This window comes from Rosa chinensis, chromosome 1, assembly GCF_002994745.2.
Source record: "Rosa chinensis cultivar Old Blush chromosome 1, RchiOBHm-V2, whole genome shotgun sequence".
Lineage (NCBI taxonomy): Eukaryota > Viridiplantae > Streptophyta > Magnoliopsida > Rosales > Rosaceae > Rosa > Rosa chinensis.
Window position 1 is genome coordinate 54633524 of NC_037088.1, and position 20125 is coordinate 54653648.

Sequence of the window (20125 nt, forward strand, 5' to 3'; positions counted from 1 at the left end):
GGCCGGAGACATGGAGAGGTTGTACCTATCTGACTCTTACGAAGGAGTCGAAGACGATGAAGATGGCATGGAGTCTGACACTGAATCTTTTGACGAAGTCGAAGACAGTCATGGAGGCGCGCGTGCACACATGCAGTAGTATATATGGAGGCTACCATGCATTCAGAAAATTAAAAACGACAAAGCTCTTAAGGAGAGTCTTGATTCCGATGAGGCCATTATTGGAAGGCTCAACAAGTTTGCTGCTTCTCCCTCCCAACTACCAAGCCAGATCTAGTGTGATGGCACCTCCTTTGGTACTGTATATGGGAGGCTTGATTTCGTATATGATGGGATGAAGATGAATTGTCGGACATCTAGGGTTACCATCCCCCACGACCTTAATATGGTTAGTGAAATAAATAGTGATGCATTGTTCATCTTGTTGATTGACCAATCCTCTAATGCTTATATACTGGAAAGAGAGCTGGCTCGGTTTGCAGAGCGCTTTCCACGCATCATTGTGTTTATCAATCAAGTACATGGACAGCCTGCTAACACTACGGGGCTCTTCTTGATGGAGATGAAGATGAAGTTTCCTAACATGCCGATGCTGGCTCTTGTTAATGCTAGTCCAGAAGGAGTGAAGATGTTACTTTCACTCGAGGGACTTGATGTAAAGTGGTTAGGAATCAGAACGGACGATTTTGCCAAATATAAAATACCTACCAATGTCGACACGCCACTGACTGAAGTTGACATCAAGTTGGCGAGACATCTCTTGGAGGAAGAACGTGTCCAAAAGAATCCGGTATTGCGTGATGACCTGAATCACATGGTAGCCACGGAGAGTACGGTAGAATCTGATGCTGTGCTAGCTTTGGGGGCACCCTTCTTGTATCAGGTTTATTTACCACTCAAACTCCAGTATATGGATTGGCAATGAGTTAACGTATTTGAGGATGGTAAGTCACCCCACATTCTATATCTCCGGCCATCATATATTAGGCTTAAGAATTGATTGCTTAGACTTTTTGGCTAATACTCTTCAGAATTGATGGCTTTTATTTGCCGTGTTCTTGTTTTGTATGGAGCAAATACAATGGGAAAAATTGAAAAACTATAGTTTCTTGTTTCCTAAAGCTGTGATTGTCTGCAAGTACATAAGAAAGTGTCTTTTATATATGTTCCCTGCTTGATTTTCCAATCTTTGTCCTTACGAATTAAACACGAGAGTGTTCTTTAGGAATGATATGAAACACTGCATATCCTAATTCTAAAAACTTGTCTTTGTGTCCACCACGGTTCCTTTTTTTTTTTTTTGCCTGTTCTCTCTTTAATATGTTAAAGCAGTTAAGTTTGATTGACAATTGTGTTCAAACATTGCGATGGATGCCTAATTATTTGCATGGAACAATAGATTGATACTAGTGCTGATAAGATCCTCTGGTCCAGTGTTTTCTGTTTTCTTAGTCTTGGAACTACTGATTGTGTCATAATGCATGTCTAATATACATGATATAAGATACAAATTTATAGATGGATGGATAATGTACATTGATATCCGGATTTTTCACGGAGGACAAGAAGTTTGCTGTTGAATGAAGAATGTCTCAATACAATAGGAGAACACAATATTTCATTGTCTCAGAAAACATCCCCTTCTGCCATTCTGCTAGTAACAAAAACACACACGGGCAAGAATAAAGTTATTTAGACAACTCAATTTCTCATTATGTCATCTTTAAGTATTCTGTCTTTGGCTTGTTTGAATTTGTTAGTATTCTGTGTATGTGGTATTGGACATCTAAATCTTTTCTTTAATTAGAAGAAATATATGAGGTCTAGTCTATGAGGTTGAACGGGGTTAAAGATAAAACTATACCCTGGGGGTTCTGATTTGCAAGTTAGACGAGCTTTTAACACTGCTTCCATGGCATGCGCTGAAAGAATGCTTTGACATAATTTCAAGACCATGGTTTCTTGCAGTTTGATTGCCTTGCCTGTTCTGAGCTCACATTCTGGTTTATGTTCAGTAGTTTTGTCTCTAATACTTTTGAAGGATTGTATTGCTCAAGTTTACCCTATGCTTGTAAAGTACACTCCTCTGTCTTTGACTTGGCTGGACATTGATTGATTATTCTCAAATTTAAAACATAACTCTCCAGAAAGTTTCTCAAATTGGGCGTTTGAGAGTTAAAATTTGATATACATTTGGTATATCGTCTCTATTAGAGATTTGGTACACACTAGGCATTAGATTTGCCAAATGAATATCCATGGGTGCCGATTAGTATTGTTAACTAATCAGAAGAAAACCCTTTATGGCTCTGTCCCTCCTTCTAGGGAGAAAACAATGGAAGATTGATAGTAACTGGGCAATTGTCCTATTGTTTAGGTTATGGTGGCCAATCCCCCAAGAATGTGTAATGTTGTCTAACAAATTGAACATGCAAGCACTTGATTCTTTCAATAAGGAATGCTAGTATGCAGATTGCTGATGCAAGAATTTGTAATAGATGATAGTTTACTTTGGAATTTAGTATAGAAAAAAGACTGAAGGTGCTCGAATGATATTGCGATTGGTTTCCTTAAGTTATAGCTTCCTAATTAGCTAGCTATATTCTAAAATTACCAACATTTTTAAAACATGGTCTTTCATGAAACATTGTGTGTTGCAGAAAACTATTCATACTGTTTGACATGCTGTTGAATGAAGAATGTCTTGACTCTTGATACAATAGGAGAACACAATAATTCATTATCTCAGAAAACATTCCCTTCTGCCACTCTGCTAGTTATAAACACACAGACGGCAAAAAGAAAGTCATTTAGACAACCCAGTTTCTCATTGTGTCATATTGATATATCAGCAGGAGTAAACTATCTTCTATTACAATTTACAAACTCAATTTTTTGCATCAGTATTCTCCACACTAGCATGGAATCACAGAGGACGTTATTCCCAAAAAGTATACATATTAAGAACTCGCTTGGCTAGCTCTAAGCCATCGCGCTTCACAACGAAACCAATTAGTAATGGTTTGAGTGACACAAATCCTTAACAAACACATTTGCAAGGTCATTTTCCTGTAGAGATTTAGATTTTGATACCATGATAAAGAAATCTAAGCTGTACAAGAAAAACTAATTGATAATGTTTGGAGTTGCTCAAATCCTTATAAAAATATTTGCAAGGTGTGGGATTCACATTCTCAACATATGCAACATTACACATTCTTCCAAAACAAGATAGTTATCAAAGACAATTATTAGACCATGAACCCTTACAACATCCAGCCAAGCCAAAGATATAAGACAAGGGTAAACATATGCAATATTCACTAATAATAGAAGCTAACAATCCTTCAAGTATAAGAAACAAAACTGAGTGATATTGTTTGATCGCTAGCTTTGTTTCTTTTTGCTCTTTTTCTAGAGGAGTTGGGTTTTATATCCTCTGTCAGCTACTTCTCTATGTATTCAAAAGAAGAAAAGGTTGGCATCATGAACCATATTGTGAGTTCAGAACCGGCGGATGCAATCAAACCCCAAGAAACAATGATCTCGAAATATTGTCAGCATTCTTTCACCGCCGCCATGGAGACTGCTGAAAGCTTGTGTAGCTTTCCAGTAAGAACCCCCAGATTATACATAGCTTGACTAGACCTCATACATTTCTTCCAAAGAAAAGATTTAGGTGTCCAATACCACATACACAGAATACTAACAAATTCAATGAGTACACATAACAATAACAGATCAAGAAGTTCATCATCAGAACGAAAACTGCCCTCACCTCATATTACCCTCGCCAGATTCATGCTCTGTCCTCTAATGTCATCACAACTCGTTCTTCTCCTCGTTGGACACTCAAGACTCTTTGTCTTCCTCCTCCGACATACAAGATTCTTCGCCCTCCAAATCGGTATCCATACAAGATCCTTTGCCCTCCTCCTCCCTGTCCAACACTCGAACCCTCACACATAAACTTAGGAATACTAGCAGCAAGCTCGGCTATTTCCTCATCCCCCTCATCGAAACCACTACACTCCCTAACATCCAAAAGTTCAAGGTCCTTGCAGCCTTGCAATAAAGTAACAAGACCCTGCCTACCAATTCTCGCCCTCCTCAACCACAAGTACTTAATTTTCGGCACAAACTTGACAATGGCCGATGCCGCCTTCTTCCCAATATCGGCATCACACACATTCAACCCACAGAAACTCTTGCATTTCTCCTTCACATGTTCAAGTACAACTTCTAAAGCATAAGAGCCAGTAGGCAGCTTAAGAAACTTCACATTTCCCATGCTACGATCAATCACAAACTTGAAAAAACTAGCGGTGGAGAAACCCCGCAAATCAAGTTGAAATTTAATTGCAAATCTTTTTCTTACAAAGTCCTTAAATCTAGCCTCTTCATCTTGAACATCATAACTGGAAAGATCATCAGTCCCATTAATGTCGAAAGAATCCGTACCTGGGACATCGTCTGGTACAATGAGGCGTTGCCAGCAAGCAGGATTGAGGCTAGATCTGTACCATGACTTGCAGACGAAAGGGACAGAGACTAGAAGTGACCCAGTTCCCACTCTTTCGAAAACGTTGACCAAACAGTCCGGGTTCAAGTCCTCCCATCTTCGATCAGACCCATCACCGCTGATCCCCTGGGGATTGCAACTGAGATGGAGAAGCTCAAGGTCTGATTCCATGGTGGGGTTTTGGTCTTCTGCTTCTTCTGGGGGAGTTGCAGCCATCTTAAGAGCTAAGCTTTCCTTTCTGATTCTCTCCGCTGAAAAAGGAAACTCTCATTGTGGTCTGATAATTTTGGTCAGTAAACTACAATCTTACCCTTGAGGCCTTAACCACACTATCTATATAAACCCCATAATAAATTTTTTTTTTAAATCAATCATATGACAAAATATGCAAAAAATATGCATCACATGAACGGTTTAGTTATTCCGTGTGGTTCCTATGGGGGAACCGAGAGAATCATGAAAGAGCAGACTATTGTCGGATTCCGTCATCTGTCAATCACGATTGAGAATGTGAGGCTAGTATATGTGTTGGACTTTAGGCCTACCTTGTAAAGTTAGGACCCAAGTCTCTTTCGGTGGCCATTTGGTCATGTGCTTTCGGTGTTTGTGCCCAATATGCATGTGGTATGAACAGCATAGTTGGTTGAACAAACTGTTTTTAACTAGATTGACAATTTTGCATCAAAATCTAATCGGGTCATTTTTTAGAGTTTCCATGAGGTATCAATATATATTATTTTCAGTGGCATTAGACAAGTTAATTTACAACATGAAGTAAGATCAACTCTGTTGGGAGGTAGACTATAATGATTAGAGAGTTGGCTAATATAGTGATTCATCAATGCATTGTGGAGTAATACATGATTAGCAGCTGTTGCATCTTAATTATTTATTGGTCAAGATGCTGGATTTTATGAATCTGGCTGGTATGAAGTGACCGAAAATTAGGCATGTTGCATCTTAAAGATCCTAACTATTTCATTTTGAACGAGTCTTCTTGCGATGCATTTCCTTGTTTTGGTGAGTAATTTGGACAAAAAAGCAGCACCAAGTACCAAGGCAAAACACTAACCACGAAGGTTTATTGTCACAAACTCAAAATCTCTAGTTGTAGTTCCTATCAAAATGGAATCAGCTTAAGTGATAAAATGGAACTGCATTTGAATCAATGATTTGGTCAGAGATTACCCTATCTCAATGAAATTGTCAGTACATGCACAGCTAACAATATGCTTGCAAAGAAGAGTTACCTGCAGCGCACTGTGTCATCTAATGTACATGATTATAAGATGAGCATTACCAAATGCTCCGGCTAAGAATGTAACAAGTTGCCATATATCCAGATTCACAGACAATTATAATTAGTTAATTACCATAGGGTATAGAAATAGCTGTGAGCAATTGGCCAAGGCCGCAAAACACCAATTACATATATCTCAAGAAGATTAGATATAAACATGATGAAGATACTATGTACACATTATGTCTTGTATCAAATCAAATTGAGTATCTGAGTCTAAGACCACAGAAAGTTCCACATGCACCTATAATCTGACTTGGAATTACTTGGTCCTGCAGAAAGGTTACTTCACTAGTCCTCCTCTCTCAGTCAAAAAGAGTAGTTTTAAAGCCATCAACATAGGCCTTCTGCCCTTGGAGAAAATCTTCACTCATAAGAAATAGAATAGAACAAGTTATTGCCCTCCGAAACATAAAAAGTTCCTTGCGTAACTCCTCTTTCTTATCCAAAACACCAGTATAGCATATTGTGAACCGATTCAAAAGATAACCATTTTTTAACAAATACTCGGCCATTTTCATCTCAGACCGCCGCCCCTTGAATTTCCTCATATAGATACTCTTCAGATGTGATGACAAACATGAAGGCACAACCTCAGGTAGATTGAATGACCATTCATGATCACCTATACCTTTCTGACAAAAAATATTAATGACATGAAACGACTTTAGTAGCTATATGTTGGTATTCAATGAGAAGCATAAGCTTTACATAGATCTTTACTTACTTCTTCTAAAGAAAGATATTCCAGATTAGGGACTTTTTGGAGCACAACTGTTAGCAATTTCCAGTAATCGTAATGGTCAAGAACCAACTCCAATTTGGTCAAATTACCAAAAGCAGGGAAGCAGCAATCCTTGGTGAAAGAAAAAAAAAAGTACATTAATCAAACAAAAACACAAGTAGAAATAAAAAACTTCCTGAAGCAGAATTTTAAATTATAAAGTGCCAAACTAATAATAATTAATAAACATGCAGATTAGGCTAGTTGGGACTTGGGATGTACTTACCACTGGAATAGGAGCCGAAAGAGACAGATATTTGACCTCAGAAATTTGAGCCAGAAGCATATTGAGACTGTTGGGAAAGGCATGTCGTATAAGGAAGAGCTTGTAATTCTTTTTGAGAACAACAGCAGCTGTGACCAGATATTTTGCATTTTCCAAAAAAAAATTTGGCTGAGGGAACGAACAGAAAAGATCAAGATTTTCAAGCTTTGGGGCATCAACATAAAACTGAGGCCCAGGACAATATGATATTATCTTCAATTGCTTCAGCTCAGGCGCAGAGACCTTGAAATTAAAGGCAGCAATTACTGAAACGATTCGTACGCTCAGATAAACAAGCTTAGGGCAGGAAGAAAAAAGCTTTTCCATTTCGTGCTCAACAGGATCTTGAACTGTAAGTTTGAGGGACTCGAGACTGGGGAAACACCCGGATGTAGGAGGATCAAAAGTAATATACCTACCACTGAAGTGCAAGGTCAAAATCCGCATTGTTTTGCATGTAAAAACACTTGGAGGCATTTGAATACTAGTCCCCTCTTTATATTTAAGTCGGAGTGCAACCACATTGTGCCTAACAGCAGTGCAAATCCAATCGACAATGCTAGGATTATGCGATAATGAGCCCTGTTGAAAAGAACAGTGAACTTGTGGATATCTGATGAGTCTCGAGAAACAAGTACACGATTAACAAACCTAGTAAACCAATCACGGTCACTGCTGTGAGTAGAACTAAAATAACGGTTACCCTCATCAAAGTCTAAATTCTGAATAGAAGTCCACTGGTTGTTCCATCTTCTAGACAAAACAGTGGTCCTCACGGCATCTAATGTTGGAAGTGAGGAAAGTATGTGACTAATGAGTGCATCTGGCAATGCACTGATCCTATCGATCGCATCCATTTCTTTTCCTCTTTTTGAACAAGGAATGGAATCCATTTGATCTACCCAGGCCAACTCTGTCAAAAGGAAATCTATTCTGCCATCGAAGCTCTTGCAGATACACTAGAATCTAAGTTGAAAGAGGGAACTGGATGGACAAAACTGATTACTTGGTCACAATTTGGATGATAAAGACCGGTGCAACTCATAAGGAATTCGTTCCGTGATAAAATAACCATTAATTATATATGATACAATCACAAGACAGCCTACAGCAGCGTTAACTAGGTTCTCAAAGGAAACCAAAGAGTGTAAGAAAAATGGAAATGAACAAGAGCTGGGAACGTTTTTAATCTCTTAATTCTTTATTTTCGTAATTTTCTTTTCCATCCATAAGTGGCCCTATTGATGTTGGTAATTCTTCGGAACCATTGCAGCTAGGCTTGGATGGTTTCTTAGCATCAGGCTTTGACTTGAGCCTCAAACCAAACTTTTTCAACAAGGAATTCCAACTCCCTTTTGTCTTCACCAGCTTCTCAATCTCTTGTTTCATGCTCAAGCATTCCTTCTCAAGCTCAGAAACCCGCTCCTTCATGTCATCGACTGCTACAACACGATCCAGTCGTCTGGTGCCAGCTTGAGCAGGTGCTTCATTTCTAACAAGCGCGAGATTTCCACTCAGATTCTGTGAGTTCTCAAGGTTGTCAGATACAAAGAACCAACCGGCAACTGAAGTCCGTAGCCGAAGCTGTTCAAAGAATAGAACTTGGACAATGACGCGGAGTGGTAACCTCTCATTCTGGGCTGCATGTGTGCTGGCTTCCAATGACAGCTTCTGGCAGTTCATGAGCCTGCAGATTTGCTCCTTCTCAGAGTCTGTTAGCCAGGGATGGGCCTGAACTTGATCAACAATGCAAGCATTGAACATTTAAATCAGACCTCAATGTTTTAAGTAAAAATTTGACAAATTCTAATGGCTGCAATATCTATAATGCAATCTTAATGAGAACTCTTGATTATTTAGGAAGTTTTCAAAGTGCAAGCTTTCTGTAGCTTTCTGACCAGCAAGTGTTTTGACTAATGTATATCAATTAGTAACCACAATCACATTATTACTGCCGCTTCTCTAAGACTTGCATAAAACTGTGCAAGTGCATGTGTATAGCTTTTTAACAATCCTAAATATTAGTAGGTTAGAAAAATTCAAAAACAAGAAAGACAAAGAACTATCATAATATCATATACTATAGGGTGATTCTCATCCATATTCTGGAATCACATTGTAGATCTTTTAAACCGTGTTACCTTGAAGGACTGTGAGGCACTACTATATTATAGGAAATGCTTCCAAGCTAGTTGCAGAAGCAAGTCCTTTAACCAGATATTCCATAATCACGATCATAATAAAAGGAAAGATTCGTAGTGAAATATTTACCTTGAGGTATATGTCGATAGCACGGTAAAATCCATCATCTAATGGTCTTGCATATTCAGGGATAAGAGCAGCTAGTGACTGAAACTTCTGTAACTTCAAGTTAACATCAGGTGCCACCTCAGCAAGATAGCCATCCACAAGATGAGCCACCATGGTCATTCGAGTCAGTGCATGAGACCCATCACTCAACTGGCCTTCATCAACTATACAGTTAGAAGAATAATCAATTGAATCGCGATCCATTAGCATGAAGTGATCGAGAATCCGCTGAACACAATCAATATCGTAGAGGGTCTCCACTGTGTAACCCATGTTTGGTATCAGGAGATCTTCAAGAGCTGCTTGTTCCAACTGGGCCCCAACCCGCTTTTCCAAATTCTCTCGACATGATGGGCTAGCATGCAAAATCATAGATGTCCGGAGAAGCCTAAGCAGGAAGTTGGTTGGTGTAACGCCCTTCTGATCAGGTAGTAATTCCACTATCTCCTCAAGAAGATTCCTTTGATCTACATCAGATGGGGCAGAAACAGTTGATGCTGGGGCAGCACGGTTTCCATTTAGGAAACTAGATTGCCTGCCCAACAAGGAAAGATGCTTCTTTGCATAGTGCATAATTGAACCAGCAACCTTTTCTAGATTCATACCACCTGATTCAACAGCCCGAATCAGCCTTTTATAAAAAGGCAATTTCAGGAAGGAGACTTCCTCAAACCACCAATCTTCATTAACTGGATGTGGTTTGGCAGTCGTGCTTATTCCATTCCAGAATGCCACGCCTTCTGAGCTCTTCACTGCACCTTTACCCGACATAGGCCAACTGAATAAACTCGGATCAGCACTAGCTGTCATTGCCAATGAATTGATGCATCTTGAAACAATATGAAGCTCTTCTGCATGAGGCAAGACTTCTTCGCAGGTTTCAAGTACTTTAATTGTGTCAGTCCAATTGCCAAGTATATCATTTAGAAAATCCTCTGCTTGCCTGATGAGATTTCCTTCTCCATAGTCTTCATTCATGCGAAGATACTCAGCTGCGCACCTCACAATTACTACATTCAGGGCATTGAGTTCAAATCTTACACCATAACAGAATTTGGCTACAAGCAAGAAGGCTTTGGCTCCACCAGGAATGTCATGCAGTTGCAAACTACATTTGTACTCATCCTCACTAGGAAATTCTGCAATAATGTCTTCTAATAATCCACTTCTTGATAGCAATGGAAACTGGTAGATATATAGAAAAGACGTGAAAAAAGAAAAAGGTAAATTAATACATAAATCAGATGAGACAGAGTGAGAGTTATAACAAATCATTGAGCAGCGACAAAAATACAACTAAATAAATGGTCAGGGATAACATCTATTAATATATTGCAGTTGCGAAGCAGATGACAAGCACTCTGCTTGTTTGCCTCTATACACAGTAGAGTAGTGAGGTATTTACTTCACACTTCACCAAACATTGTGCGCCTTACTGCTCCTCAGATTATACTGTCCACATATTTATGTCAAGTTCATTGTGAGAAACAAAATAACAACACAATTTTAAGCTTGACAAAGTAAAGTTCACCTTGTGGAGATGGAAGGATGTCTCCTCAACTTCAACAATGACATCACTTGAAAGTCCAGTTGAGCAAAGCCTGCCAAAGAGAATATCAATTGTTCCACGATAGAAACCAAATTTTTTTTTTCTTAAGACACTTGGTATATTAAATGTAAGTGTATGACAAGGAATGTGCAAACATTGACATCATTAAATTTACAACAATCAAAGTTGTCCAGCAAGATAGCTTTTATGTTTTCACATCAGTCTTGTAGCAAATCAGCAGAATACAGATTTTACTTATCTGTTCTCACTTTCGTTATATTTTGAGAGACCTCTCTCTCTGCATGGTAGTTAATTTTGTGATTCGAGGATAGTCCATCTCACCATGTAGCTCGATGAATACCAGAAGTTCATTTGTATCCAAAGAGCTACACATTTTACTCGGAAAACCAAAGGAAGGTCATTAAGGGTCCCAAAAGAAAAAAAGAGGACAACTTGGGTGTACAGATTTTCATGAAACATATTACTTCATGAGGCGGCAGAAGTCGCAACAGGATGTGAGCAATCTTTGACAGCACAGGGCGCACAATTGATTACTTCGAAAGCAATCATGCCACAAAACCCTTTAACAGTTTAACTAAAGTCCAATCCAATCCAGAACAAGGAATCAGTTGAAAGTACATAATGAGTGACTATCCTCTTAAGATGAACAGTTTCCGATGTTCCTTGATTCAAAAGTTTGTGGGAAGATACTATACACCTAAATATGAGTACATAGAGAACTGACAACACAGACACTTTCTTCTTCCATGGATATAAGTTGCAATATGGAACTCTACACAGCTCTTCAGTTCATAAACTATGTATTGCATACCAAACACCAACAAGAATACAAAAAAATCATCAAATGAATGGCAGTTCAAAATGTCTCTCTATGAACTAAATCATAAACACACGTCTCTTATGATCTTATCCACATTGCATCATTGATATTCTACTATGTGCCCAGACCATATCAGTTAATCACTCACACTGCAACTTCTTATAAGAAATTAAGTAAAGAAATAAGGCTTTCCAGATGATCCGTAGGGAAAGACTAAAACCCAATTGAGTAATCTCCTAAACAAACTAAGCCCAGAAACCACAATCCAAAAGTGAACATTCAAAACAAACCCTTTTACTCTCTTCCCAATTACATGATAAACCCAACATTCCAAAATCACAATGTAAATCATTGTAAGCATAAATCATTGTGAGCAAAATTACTCACCAAGTTTGGCCATCAAGATAAAAGATCTCAGATTTCGATCCCAGCTTCAGGCACGCCATTTCTAACTCTCTCACTCACTCAGTCTCTGTCATCCAATATCATTTCAGCTTGAAATGTATGATGAAATGTACGAGAAAGAAACTGACTAAATAGATAGCCAGCAAATTGTGATAAAGATGAGAAAGGCAGTGACTGAGAAATGGGTTCTCTCTCTCTCTCTCTCTCTCTCTCTCTCTCTCTGTGGTCCCGAGTCCAAAGGAGAAGAAGATCTAATTCAGTTCCTGCTGTTACGCAAACAGAGGCTGTGTTTGGTGATTCCTCTAGAAACTTTATATTTTTCTTATATAATTACTTTTTCGTAACTTCCAACGTTTGACGAACAGAGAGATCAGTCAGTACTATATAGCCGACTTTATGAACTCAATTTAATAACGTTATATGGTGCTTGAAATTCTCTTTGTTGTGTGTACTTTAGGGGACGGCATACAACGTGACTAGTCTCTTTGCCTTTGTACTTAGGGTGACGAAGTTTCTAACATTAAATTGTGATTGTGATTGTGATTGTGATGTGTTTCTTGATATTAATAAAGAATTTCGAGACAAGTCTAGCTTTACATAAAGCTTATTCTTTACAATGGAGACTCTGTAATCTTAGTGGCCAAGTACATTTTGAAGGCCATGACACAAACTCATTCCTAATTTATGAATCCTCTTACTCAAAGCGTCACTTGTCATTTGTCAAAGGAGTTTTGTTATCCTAGGAGTCTAGGACTAAGACAACATCTTCGACTCGATCTTGAGCTACCATAATCCTAATCCATTTTACACACATTAGAAAATGTCAATAACACCATTTATTCAGAGCGCAACTATCTTTTCTTTTTGGGTAAGCCTCTCCAATGTCGTTTTACTTTATTACTACCTGTCACTTGGTATTACTCAAATTGTCTAGCCATATAGATGTGACCTTGATTTTGAGCTTAGTAGTAAAAGTCGAAAAATGAAAAAGGTATCCAAAAAAAATCTAATCTTGTTGGATAATCATATATGTAATCTCCATGACTTTTTTCTCCAACATTTATTATTTATCATTCCCCTAAAAGTTATGGAAATTACAAGATTAATTTTTCTACATTTTATCGAAACATGGCAAACCTTATCAACACTCTTTTTTATTGAAATAATCTTATGTCATAATCTCACCATTAGTAAAACACAATTTTTATGGTCTCAAACATTTTTTTATTTTTATTTTTAGGAAAACTAGGTTTGTTCAATGAATGAATGAAGAAAAAATTGAATTATTCATCACTACATGTCGAGAGCAAAACCCTAGGTTTCGAGTTCAACAGCGATGACCACCTTTTTGGTTGGTTTGCGTCGTGTCTAGTAGGGCCGGACAATGGGTTTCCTTTATGTGTCGGCGTTGATAGGCATCTCTTTTGAGGAGGAACACTACAGCTTCAAGTTGTGGTGTTTTGTTTGATCGGAGGTGTTTCTCAAACTGGCTCATCGAATGGGCCACTGATTTATGCAACGGAATCTAGGTGTCAACGCTGTGGCTAATTAGATTTGGTGCCGGTTTCTAGTTTGCACAGCTGCTCGGTGCTTTGTTGCAAACGGCTAAGACAGGAGTCTGATAAATGATTTCTGTTGATTGGTGCTTGGTTGTAGAAGGGAGGCGACAAAATGACCTTTTAGAAGAGTCGATCATTGAATCTAGCGGTAGTGCGGATGGCTATGGAGGTGGCGGCACTGAGAACGTCCTTTTGCTCGGTGTGCTCTGACATGAATTTGGGATTTTGGGCATGGATTCATGTTGGGGATATTTGGGCCTAGGGTTTGTTAGGTCACAAGCATGTGTGAGTTGGGTGATATTCTATAAGTTTTCTAAGACGTTTCTAGTTACTTGTTTGTAATACAACTGTGTGATTGGCAGGTGAGGGCTGGTTGAATGATTTCTTTTTATTAGAAGACAAGGTTATAGGCTTGCTTAATGCGAGTGTCCCTTAGAACTTATTGGCTTTGTATTTTCTTAGATAGGTTCTACCCGGATTTTCTTGCTGAATTTCTTATTTGAGTGTATGTAGATTCTGGTCTGAGTACTGACTCTGATGATATCAATTTCTATTAAAAAAAAAAGGAAAAATTAGTCATTTTTGATAACTTTTTGATACTGGATTCACTTATATATCAATTCACTTGTGTTAGTAAACGCAGAAGAAATCTTATATCGAAAGTCATCTTCCTTACTCTCATAAGTTGTATTTCATGTAAATAAACGTGTCATGTAACTACCGACCAACTTTTCCCAGCTAAACCACAAACACTTCAAAACAGTGAAGGAAAGTCAGAAGAAAAGATGGGTGAGAATGTGTAACAAGCAAATTGGAAGAGTCCACATCTGAACTCTCACACAGTTAAACAAACACACCAATCCCATAACCAAAAGCCCCTACAAACCCAAAAGGCCCAAACCCGAATGATCCTCAAAGGTCAGAACTTTGCATAAGGGGGAGTGTGAGCCTTCACCAAAACACACACAGCTCAGTCGTCGCAGAGGTCAAGCTCTCCCTTTCGCCATGGAAGCTCTGCCAAGCTTAGCTCGATTACTCCTAGCCTTGACGATCTTCTCCAGTCTCTCACTGCTTGCTTGCTCCTCTTCGCTTCAGGACCTCCAGATCGCCAACGCCGAGCGCAGAGTGAGCTTTTTCCCGTTCCTCATTCCCGATTCAAATTTCTCATTCCCATTGGGATTGTGTGTAATCGTTGTTCGTTAATTTTTGGTTGCAGATTGACGTGACCTCTCATATCATCAAGGTTTTCTTGACGTTAAAGGTAAATTCTTTGTGTTTGATTGGTTGTTTGGTTGCATCCATTAAACTCGTTGCGGAGAAAATTGAACCCAATTTGTGGAAATTGAGAAATTTTGACTGGTCAGGAATAAAGTCTGCATCTTTAACATGGTTTACGATTTTGTGTACATGGTTCATTTTTCATTTGCCAGGTGAATGTAGATTGTAGATGATTGAGCTTAGGTTTGATTTTCAGAGGCTTAGATTTTAAGCCGTAAAGGCCATTTTGTTGACAAATTAACAATGCATTTTGGGCCGGAATCAGGGTTAATGTGGATGACTGAATTTCAGTTAATTTTGGATATCACAGCGTTGGAAGTTATAGTCTTGATGTATTGGCACTAGACAAGAGTTATCTGTGGTCTTTTGGCATTGTTCATTTTGGTACATTCATGTTATTCTACTATACTGATCATTGAGCTTAGGTTCAGTCTTCAGTGTCTTAGAAAGTTGAACCTAATTTGTGAATAATTGAAAATTTTGATGCGTCAGGAATCAAGTCCACATCTCTATTCTTTACCATGGTTTACGATTTTGTAGATGTTTTCATTACTCATTTGCCACATAACTGGGTTTAGGTTGGATTTTCAATCTGCAATGTATTGCATTTGACACTGTAGTCTTAAGAAGGGTCATTCTTTTTCAAAAATTAGCCTTGCATAAGGGCCGATATTGATCATAATGTGGGTAGTTGAGTTTCAGTTTATTTTTGAATATCAGAAACTTGAACGTTACAGTCTTGAGTGTCATTATGTTTCCAAATTGGCATGCCATCCTGAAAATTCGGGTGTGCAATGCAATGCACCTCGGATGATATACTTGTAACCTTGACCGGCATGGAACTATTATGGGAATACTTTGTGGCCATATAGCATTAGTTGTTGTAGAAATAGTTTGTCTTTCTATTCTACTGGGATGTGCATTAGAACTTATTTTGGCTGTCTTTCAGGTGGAAAATACTGGCACTTCTCCTGTTTCAGAAGTGCTTCTTGCTTTCCCACCTACACAGGTTGATCACATAGCATCACTCAAAGCAGCTGTTACCATTGGAAAGAAGAAAAAGAAAAGTTATGTTCCTCTTGAAGTGAATCCTACTGAACTACCTGATGCACCAAATGGGACTAAGTACTTTAAAATATTGTTGCTCAACCCATTGAGTGCTGGTGAAACTGCAACACTAGAAGTGCTTTATATATTGACACATTCTCTGGAGCCTTTCCCAGCAGAAATAAGCCAATCGGAGTCACAGTTGGTCTATTACCGGGATAGTGCAATAATATTGTCTCCCTATTATATTAAGCAACAGACTACTTTTATAAGAACTCCTAGTACTAAGGTGGAGTCATTTACTAGAGTAGAACCCACTACACGTGCTGGTACTGAACTGAAGTATGGACCGTACAAGGATCGCCCTGCATACTCATATTCTCCAGTTCTTGTTCATTTTGAGAATAACAGTCCATTTGCTGTTGTTGAGGAACTTGTACGTGAGGTGGAAATATCTCACTGGGGAAGTCTTCAGATCACGGAACATTACACTCTAGCACATGCTGGTGCTCGACACAAAGGTGTTTTTTCGAGGTAGGTTCTCCTGCTTTTCTTATCATCTCTAATTGATTGTAACAATGGAAAAGACAACCTCTACTAATTTTATTCTTGCAATATAAAAGAATGGAAAAGAAAAAATTGTATTTATGCCTAAGAAAAACTTTTCTGTTAAATCCCATAGAGAATTTGTATGTTGCTTAGTTCTTAGTACTAATCTTTCGAAGCTTTGTTTTGACAGGGTTGATTATCAAGGTCGGTCTAGTGGTGTCTCTTCATTCAAACATCTCCTAGCAAGACTACCTCCTAGGGTCCATTCAGTCTTCTACCGAGATCAAATTGGGAACATCTCATCATCACATTTGCGTACAGATTATCGAAGGGTAAATTCTCTCTTGACAATAGAACATTTATATCAAGAAGTTTTCCGTTTACATATCTTTTAGCTCTTCAGTGCCATCCTTGTGGAATCTCTCCTTATAGTTGAATTGGAAGCATGATATCAGAATTGTGGCAACTGAGCAAATTCACATGGGAAAACTATGTAGAATAATATCTCTGCCTTTGCAAATAGATGCTGATTTTGTATATAATAATCATGTCTCTTTCACTACTTCCCTTTTTCCAGACAGATCTTGAAATTGAACCAAGGTATCCTTTATTTGGAGGTTGGAAAGCTACTTTTTTAATCGGGTATGGACTACCATTGCAAGACTTCCTTTTTGAGTCACCTGATGGCAGGCGATACCTCAATTTCACCTTTGGTTGTCCTCTTGCTGATACGGTGGTAGACAAGTTAACCCTCAAAGTGCGTGTAGTACCATGTCTTTGCATTCATACAACTATCTTTGAATTTCTTCAGCTCAGTTTGCCCCCCAGACATAGGAGAATTAGTTTATTGATTCTGGAACCGTTATCTTTCAGGTTGTGCTACCAGAGGGATCGAAAGATCCATCTGCTGTGGTTCCTTTTACAGTTCAGCAACATCTAGAGGTATCCCAATTGTAACATTTTTTTCATTCTGCCAGACTATATGATTATGCTGAGCAATTTAGTTCTCCTTGATGCTGCTGATTAATTGCCATAAAAGCAAATAACAAGACTGTGCAGATATAATATTCTTCTATAGTGGTATTGATGCTTGGTTATATTTCATTTCATTCCTTTTGCAGACCAAATACTCATACCTTGATGTCGTTGGGAGGACAGTGGTCGTTCTTGAGAAGAAAAATGTAGTTCCGGAGCATAATTCTCCTTTCCAGGTATCACAAACATTGTTTGAGTACTTATATTTGCTCTACTTTAAAACATTGAAGGCAATGAGCTTCTCTAGTCTATAAATTTAGGACTATTGACTTTGCATAGACAGCTAAGCAAATCATGTCGTTATAATTGATGTTGATCTGACCACTTGGAGAGTTGGAGATGAGCTTGTAATGCAGCAGCCACAACTTGGTTAGAAAAGAAATATCCTCTTTGGAAGCCTAAGACTAAGCCTAGCCTTTTTTGGTCCAAGGGAAAGTCTCCATGGTAGTTTAAGGGTCTTGCCAGATAAATTTTCAGTTTTATGAAGAATAAATATGAGCCTAGTGCTTTTAAGAGTCTATTAAAGTCTTTAAGAGTCTGTACTCAAGGGTCTCGAGTCTTTATGTCTATTAAAGTCTAGTATTCAAGGGTCTTATTATTAATGTGTCTTTAGTAGAGTCTTCTGGTGTTCTAGGGGTAAGGATTATGTTTTTAAGCCTATAAATATGGGTACCTATTGTAAACCCAAATCAGATTGGAATGAATTAAAATTGAATTTTATTGAAGGCTCGGTGCCTTGGTTTCTCTTCTCCTACCATATTCTCTGTTCGCTCTCCTAACCTCCCTCAGTCTATTTCTCCCTTCTACAGCTAGAAAAACCTCTGTTTCTTCTAAAATCATTCTGCTTTCTTAATCTCTCAACACTCCCAAACCCACCTTAATCATACTCTCACCAACTGTTGCTCTTTGCTGCATCTGCTTGTGCAGTTCTTCCTTTAAATTAATTGAAACTATAATAGGCTTCAGTTTGTTAATTTGTTACCAGCATGGAATATTTTTGGGATAAGTAATGCTCACCTGATAACCTCACAATAGACACATGCCACAGAGGTTGGCATATATTTTAGTAGTGCATTCCTGGTATATATTCTAAGAGAAATGTACATCCAATAAGATTAGGGTTTGTTGACCAAGTATTGAACCATCTTAGAGTCCTGTATAGTGAAGGAATTGTATGCTTAATATTTGTATGCATCTTTCTATACCAGGCATGCATCTACATCTCCCTTTATGGTGACTGAGCCCTCTTTCTGCTTACTTATTTGGCAGGTCTACTACAGCTTCAACCCAGTTTTCATGCTGGCAGAACCGCTGATGTTGATATCTGTATTCTTCTTCCTTTTCATGGCTAGTGTAGCTTACCTACACGTAGATTTTTCTATCAGCAAGTGATATAGTATCTCCTGAATTATCAAAGGTGTGGTGTCAACTTTCAAGTATCTGTAAGCAAGCTTGGAATTACTCTACTAAAAAAAAAAAAATCTTATGATTCTGTTTTGCTTTGTAGCTTAGATGACCAAGTGGAGCAGTGCAACCAGGACTCTTGAGTGCCAGTCATTTTGGATTTTACTTATTTCAGTCAATCAGATATATGATGTAGGTTACTATGAGAAAATTTTGTTGTGCATTGCCCGCTTGCTTTATGAAACTGAACCTAAACCCCACACTATATTGTTATCTTAGTACACTAAATTGTTATCTTAGTTTTAGAAACAGAAGAATACTGATGTTATAAATCTATCTACATAATATGACAGAGGACTTAAAAGCTCCGTTTTGATGTGGCCTAGAAGCGGATGAATAGAACTGCAAACCTGCAGTTATTATATCTAGAGCATTTCTTGTTCCAGATTGCAGAATAGAAACTTACCGCAACTCTCCCTTGAGAGAAGCAAGCCTTAATCAACAAAGAGTTCTCTTTCTTTCATTAGTACCCAATACCGAAACACAATTCTTTTACTTGTACAAAGACAGTGCACAGAACTTGCATTGCTGAATGCTGTGTTATATAACAACACTCCTTTTTGCAGCGTGCATCTAGATGAGAAAAGAGTTGGCTTCTATTATTCTAGAGTATCATCCAGATCAAAAGAAGCATATCCAAACTGTAACAGTAGGGGTGGGTGGGTGGGTGGTGTTGATTTACTACAAGGTTGACACTTGAAAATGAAATGCGGAAAGCTTTTAATGAATGTTTTGGTTCTGTGAATGTATAACATATCCAGGATACAGATGCGCCAGATACTCAAAAGTCAAAAGCTTTCTGTAGAACCTTGTTGTTTCAATCTAATTAAATCCCACCACCAAGTCAACAACCCAGATAGATAAATCCCAAGTTATTGAAGCCAACCTCTGCCCATGAAGAAACATCAATTTGTGTTGCTCCTATATTCCAAGTCTTCACCAGCCAACCAACTAACCCCATCGTAAAACTAATAAATGTTTTTTATGTGGAAGAATTGCCATAATGAAACCCATTACTTGTGATGATGAGGGCATGGCCAATAACCTATATCAGAGCCTCGGTCATTGTCAAGGTATTAAAACAGCTTGCATATGCAAATTAGATAGGCTTTGGTTTTTGATAGGACTCATGGGGATGAGAATGGCAATGAAATATCTTTGTATAGGAATAGGAAAGTATTTCATTTTAGGATCTGACATCGAGTTTTAGACTTGCA

At 38.3% G+C, this 20125-nt stretch overlaps 4 protein-coding genes across 6 annotated transcripts; 2 read left to right on the plus strand and 2 right to left on the minus strand.

Moving 5' to 3' along the window:
* The first annotated feature begins 385 nt into the window (after positions 1 to 385).
* LOC112189870 (DNA topoisomerase 6 subunit A) lies at positions 386 to 925 on the plus strand. Its single transcript, XM_040507545.1, has one exon. It carries the CDS (start codon positions 386 to 388, stop codon positions 923 to 925), a length of 540 nt encoding a protein of 179 aa, XP_040363479.1.
* A 4977-nt stretch (positions 926 to 5902) lies between these two features.
* On the minus strand, positions 5903 to 7310 carry LOC112182440 (putative F-box/FBD/LRR-repeat protein At5g56810). Its single transcript, XM_024320936.2, has 3 exons — positions 6833 to 7310; positions 6550 to 6678; positions 5903 to 6457 (listed from the first exon to the last, which is right to left on the minus strand). Exons 1-3 carry the CDS (start codon positions 7196 to 7198, stop codon positions 6128 to 6130), a joined length of 825 nt encoding a protein of 274 aa, XP_024176704.1. The 5' UTR covers positions 7199 to 7310; the 3' UTR covers positions 5903 to 6127.
* A 621-nt stretch (positions 7311 to 7931) lies between these two features.
* LOC112182439 (BTB/POZ domain-containing protein At5g03250) lies at positions 7932 to 12272 on the minus strand. 2 transcript variants are annotated; one of them, XM_040506096.1, is made up of 5 exons: positions 11959 to 12027; positions 10713 to 10782; positions 10587 to 10633; positions 9143 to 10366; positions 7932 to 8602 (listed from the first exon to the last, which is right to left on the minus strand). In XM_040506096.1, the coding sequence occupies exons 4-5, from the start codon at positions 10157 to 10159 to the stop codon at positions 8057 to 8059; spliced, it is 1563 nt and encodes a 520-aa protein (XP_040362030.1). In that variant the 5' UTR covers positions 10160 to 10366; positions 10587 to 10633; positions 10713 to 10782; positions 11959 to 12027; the 3' UTR covers positions 7932 to 8056. The 2 variants fall into 2 exon arrangements, with proteins under 2 accessions (XP_040362030.1, XP_024176703.1); XM_024320935.2 differs by lacking the exon at positions 10587 to 10633 and having other exon boundaries at positions 11959 to 12272.
* Positions 12273 to 14428: 2156 nt separating this feature from the next.
* LOC112182375 (dolichyl-diphosphooligosaccharide--protein glycosyltransferase subunit 1B) lies at positions 14429 to 19224 on the plus strand. 2 transcript variants are annotated; one of them, XM_024320863.2, is made up of 9 exons: positions 14429 to 14660; positions 14752 to 14796; positions 15763 to 16394; positions 16600 to 16741; positions 16987 to 17166; positions 17283 to 17351; positions 17531 to 17620; positions 18714 to 18861; positions 18952 to 19224. In XM_024320863.2, exons 1-8 carry the CDS (start codon positions 14541 to 14543, stop codon positions 18834 to 18836), a joined length of 1401 nt encoding a protein of 466 aa, XP_024176631.1. In that variant the 5' UTR covers positions 14429 to 14540; the 3' UTR covers positions 18837 to 18861; positions 18952 to 19224. The 2 variants fall into 2 exon arrangements, with proteins under 2 accessions (XP_024176631.1, XP_024176632.1); XM_024320864.2 differs by having other exon boundaries at positions 18957 to 19224.
* The last annotated feature ends 901 nt before the right edge of the window (positions 19225 to 20125 follow it).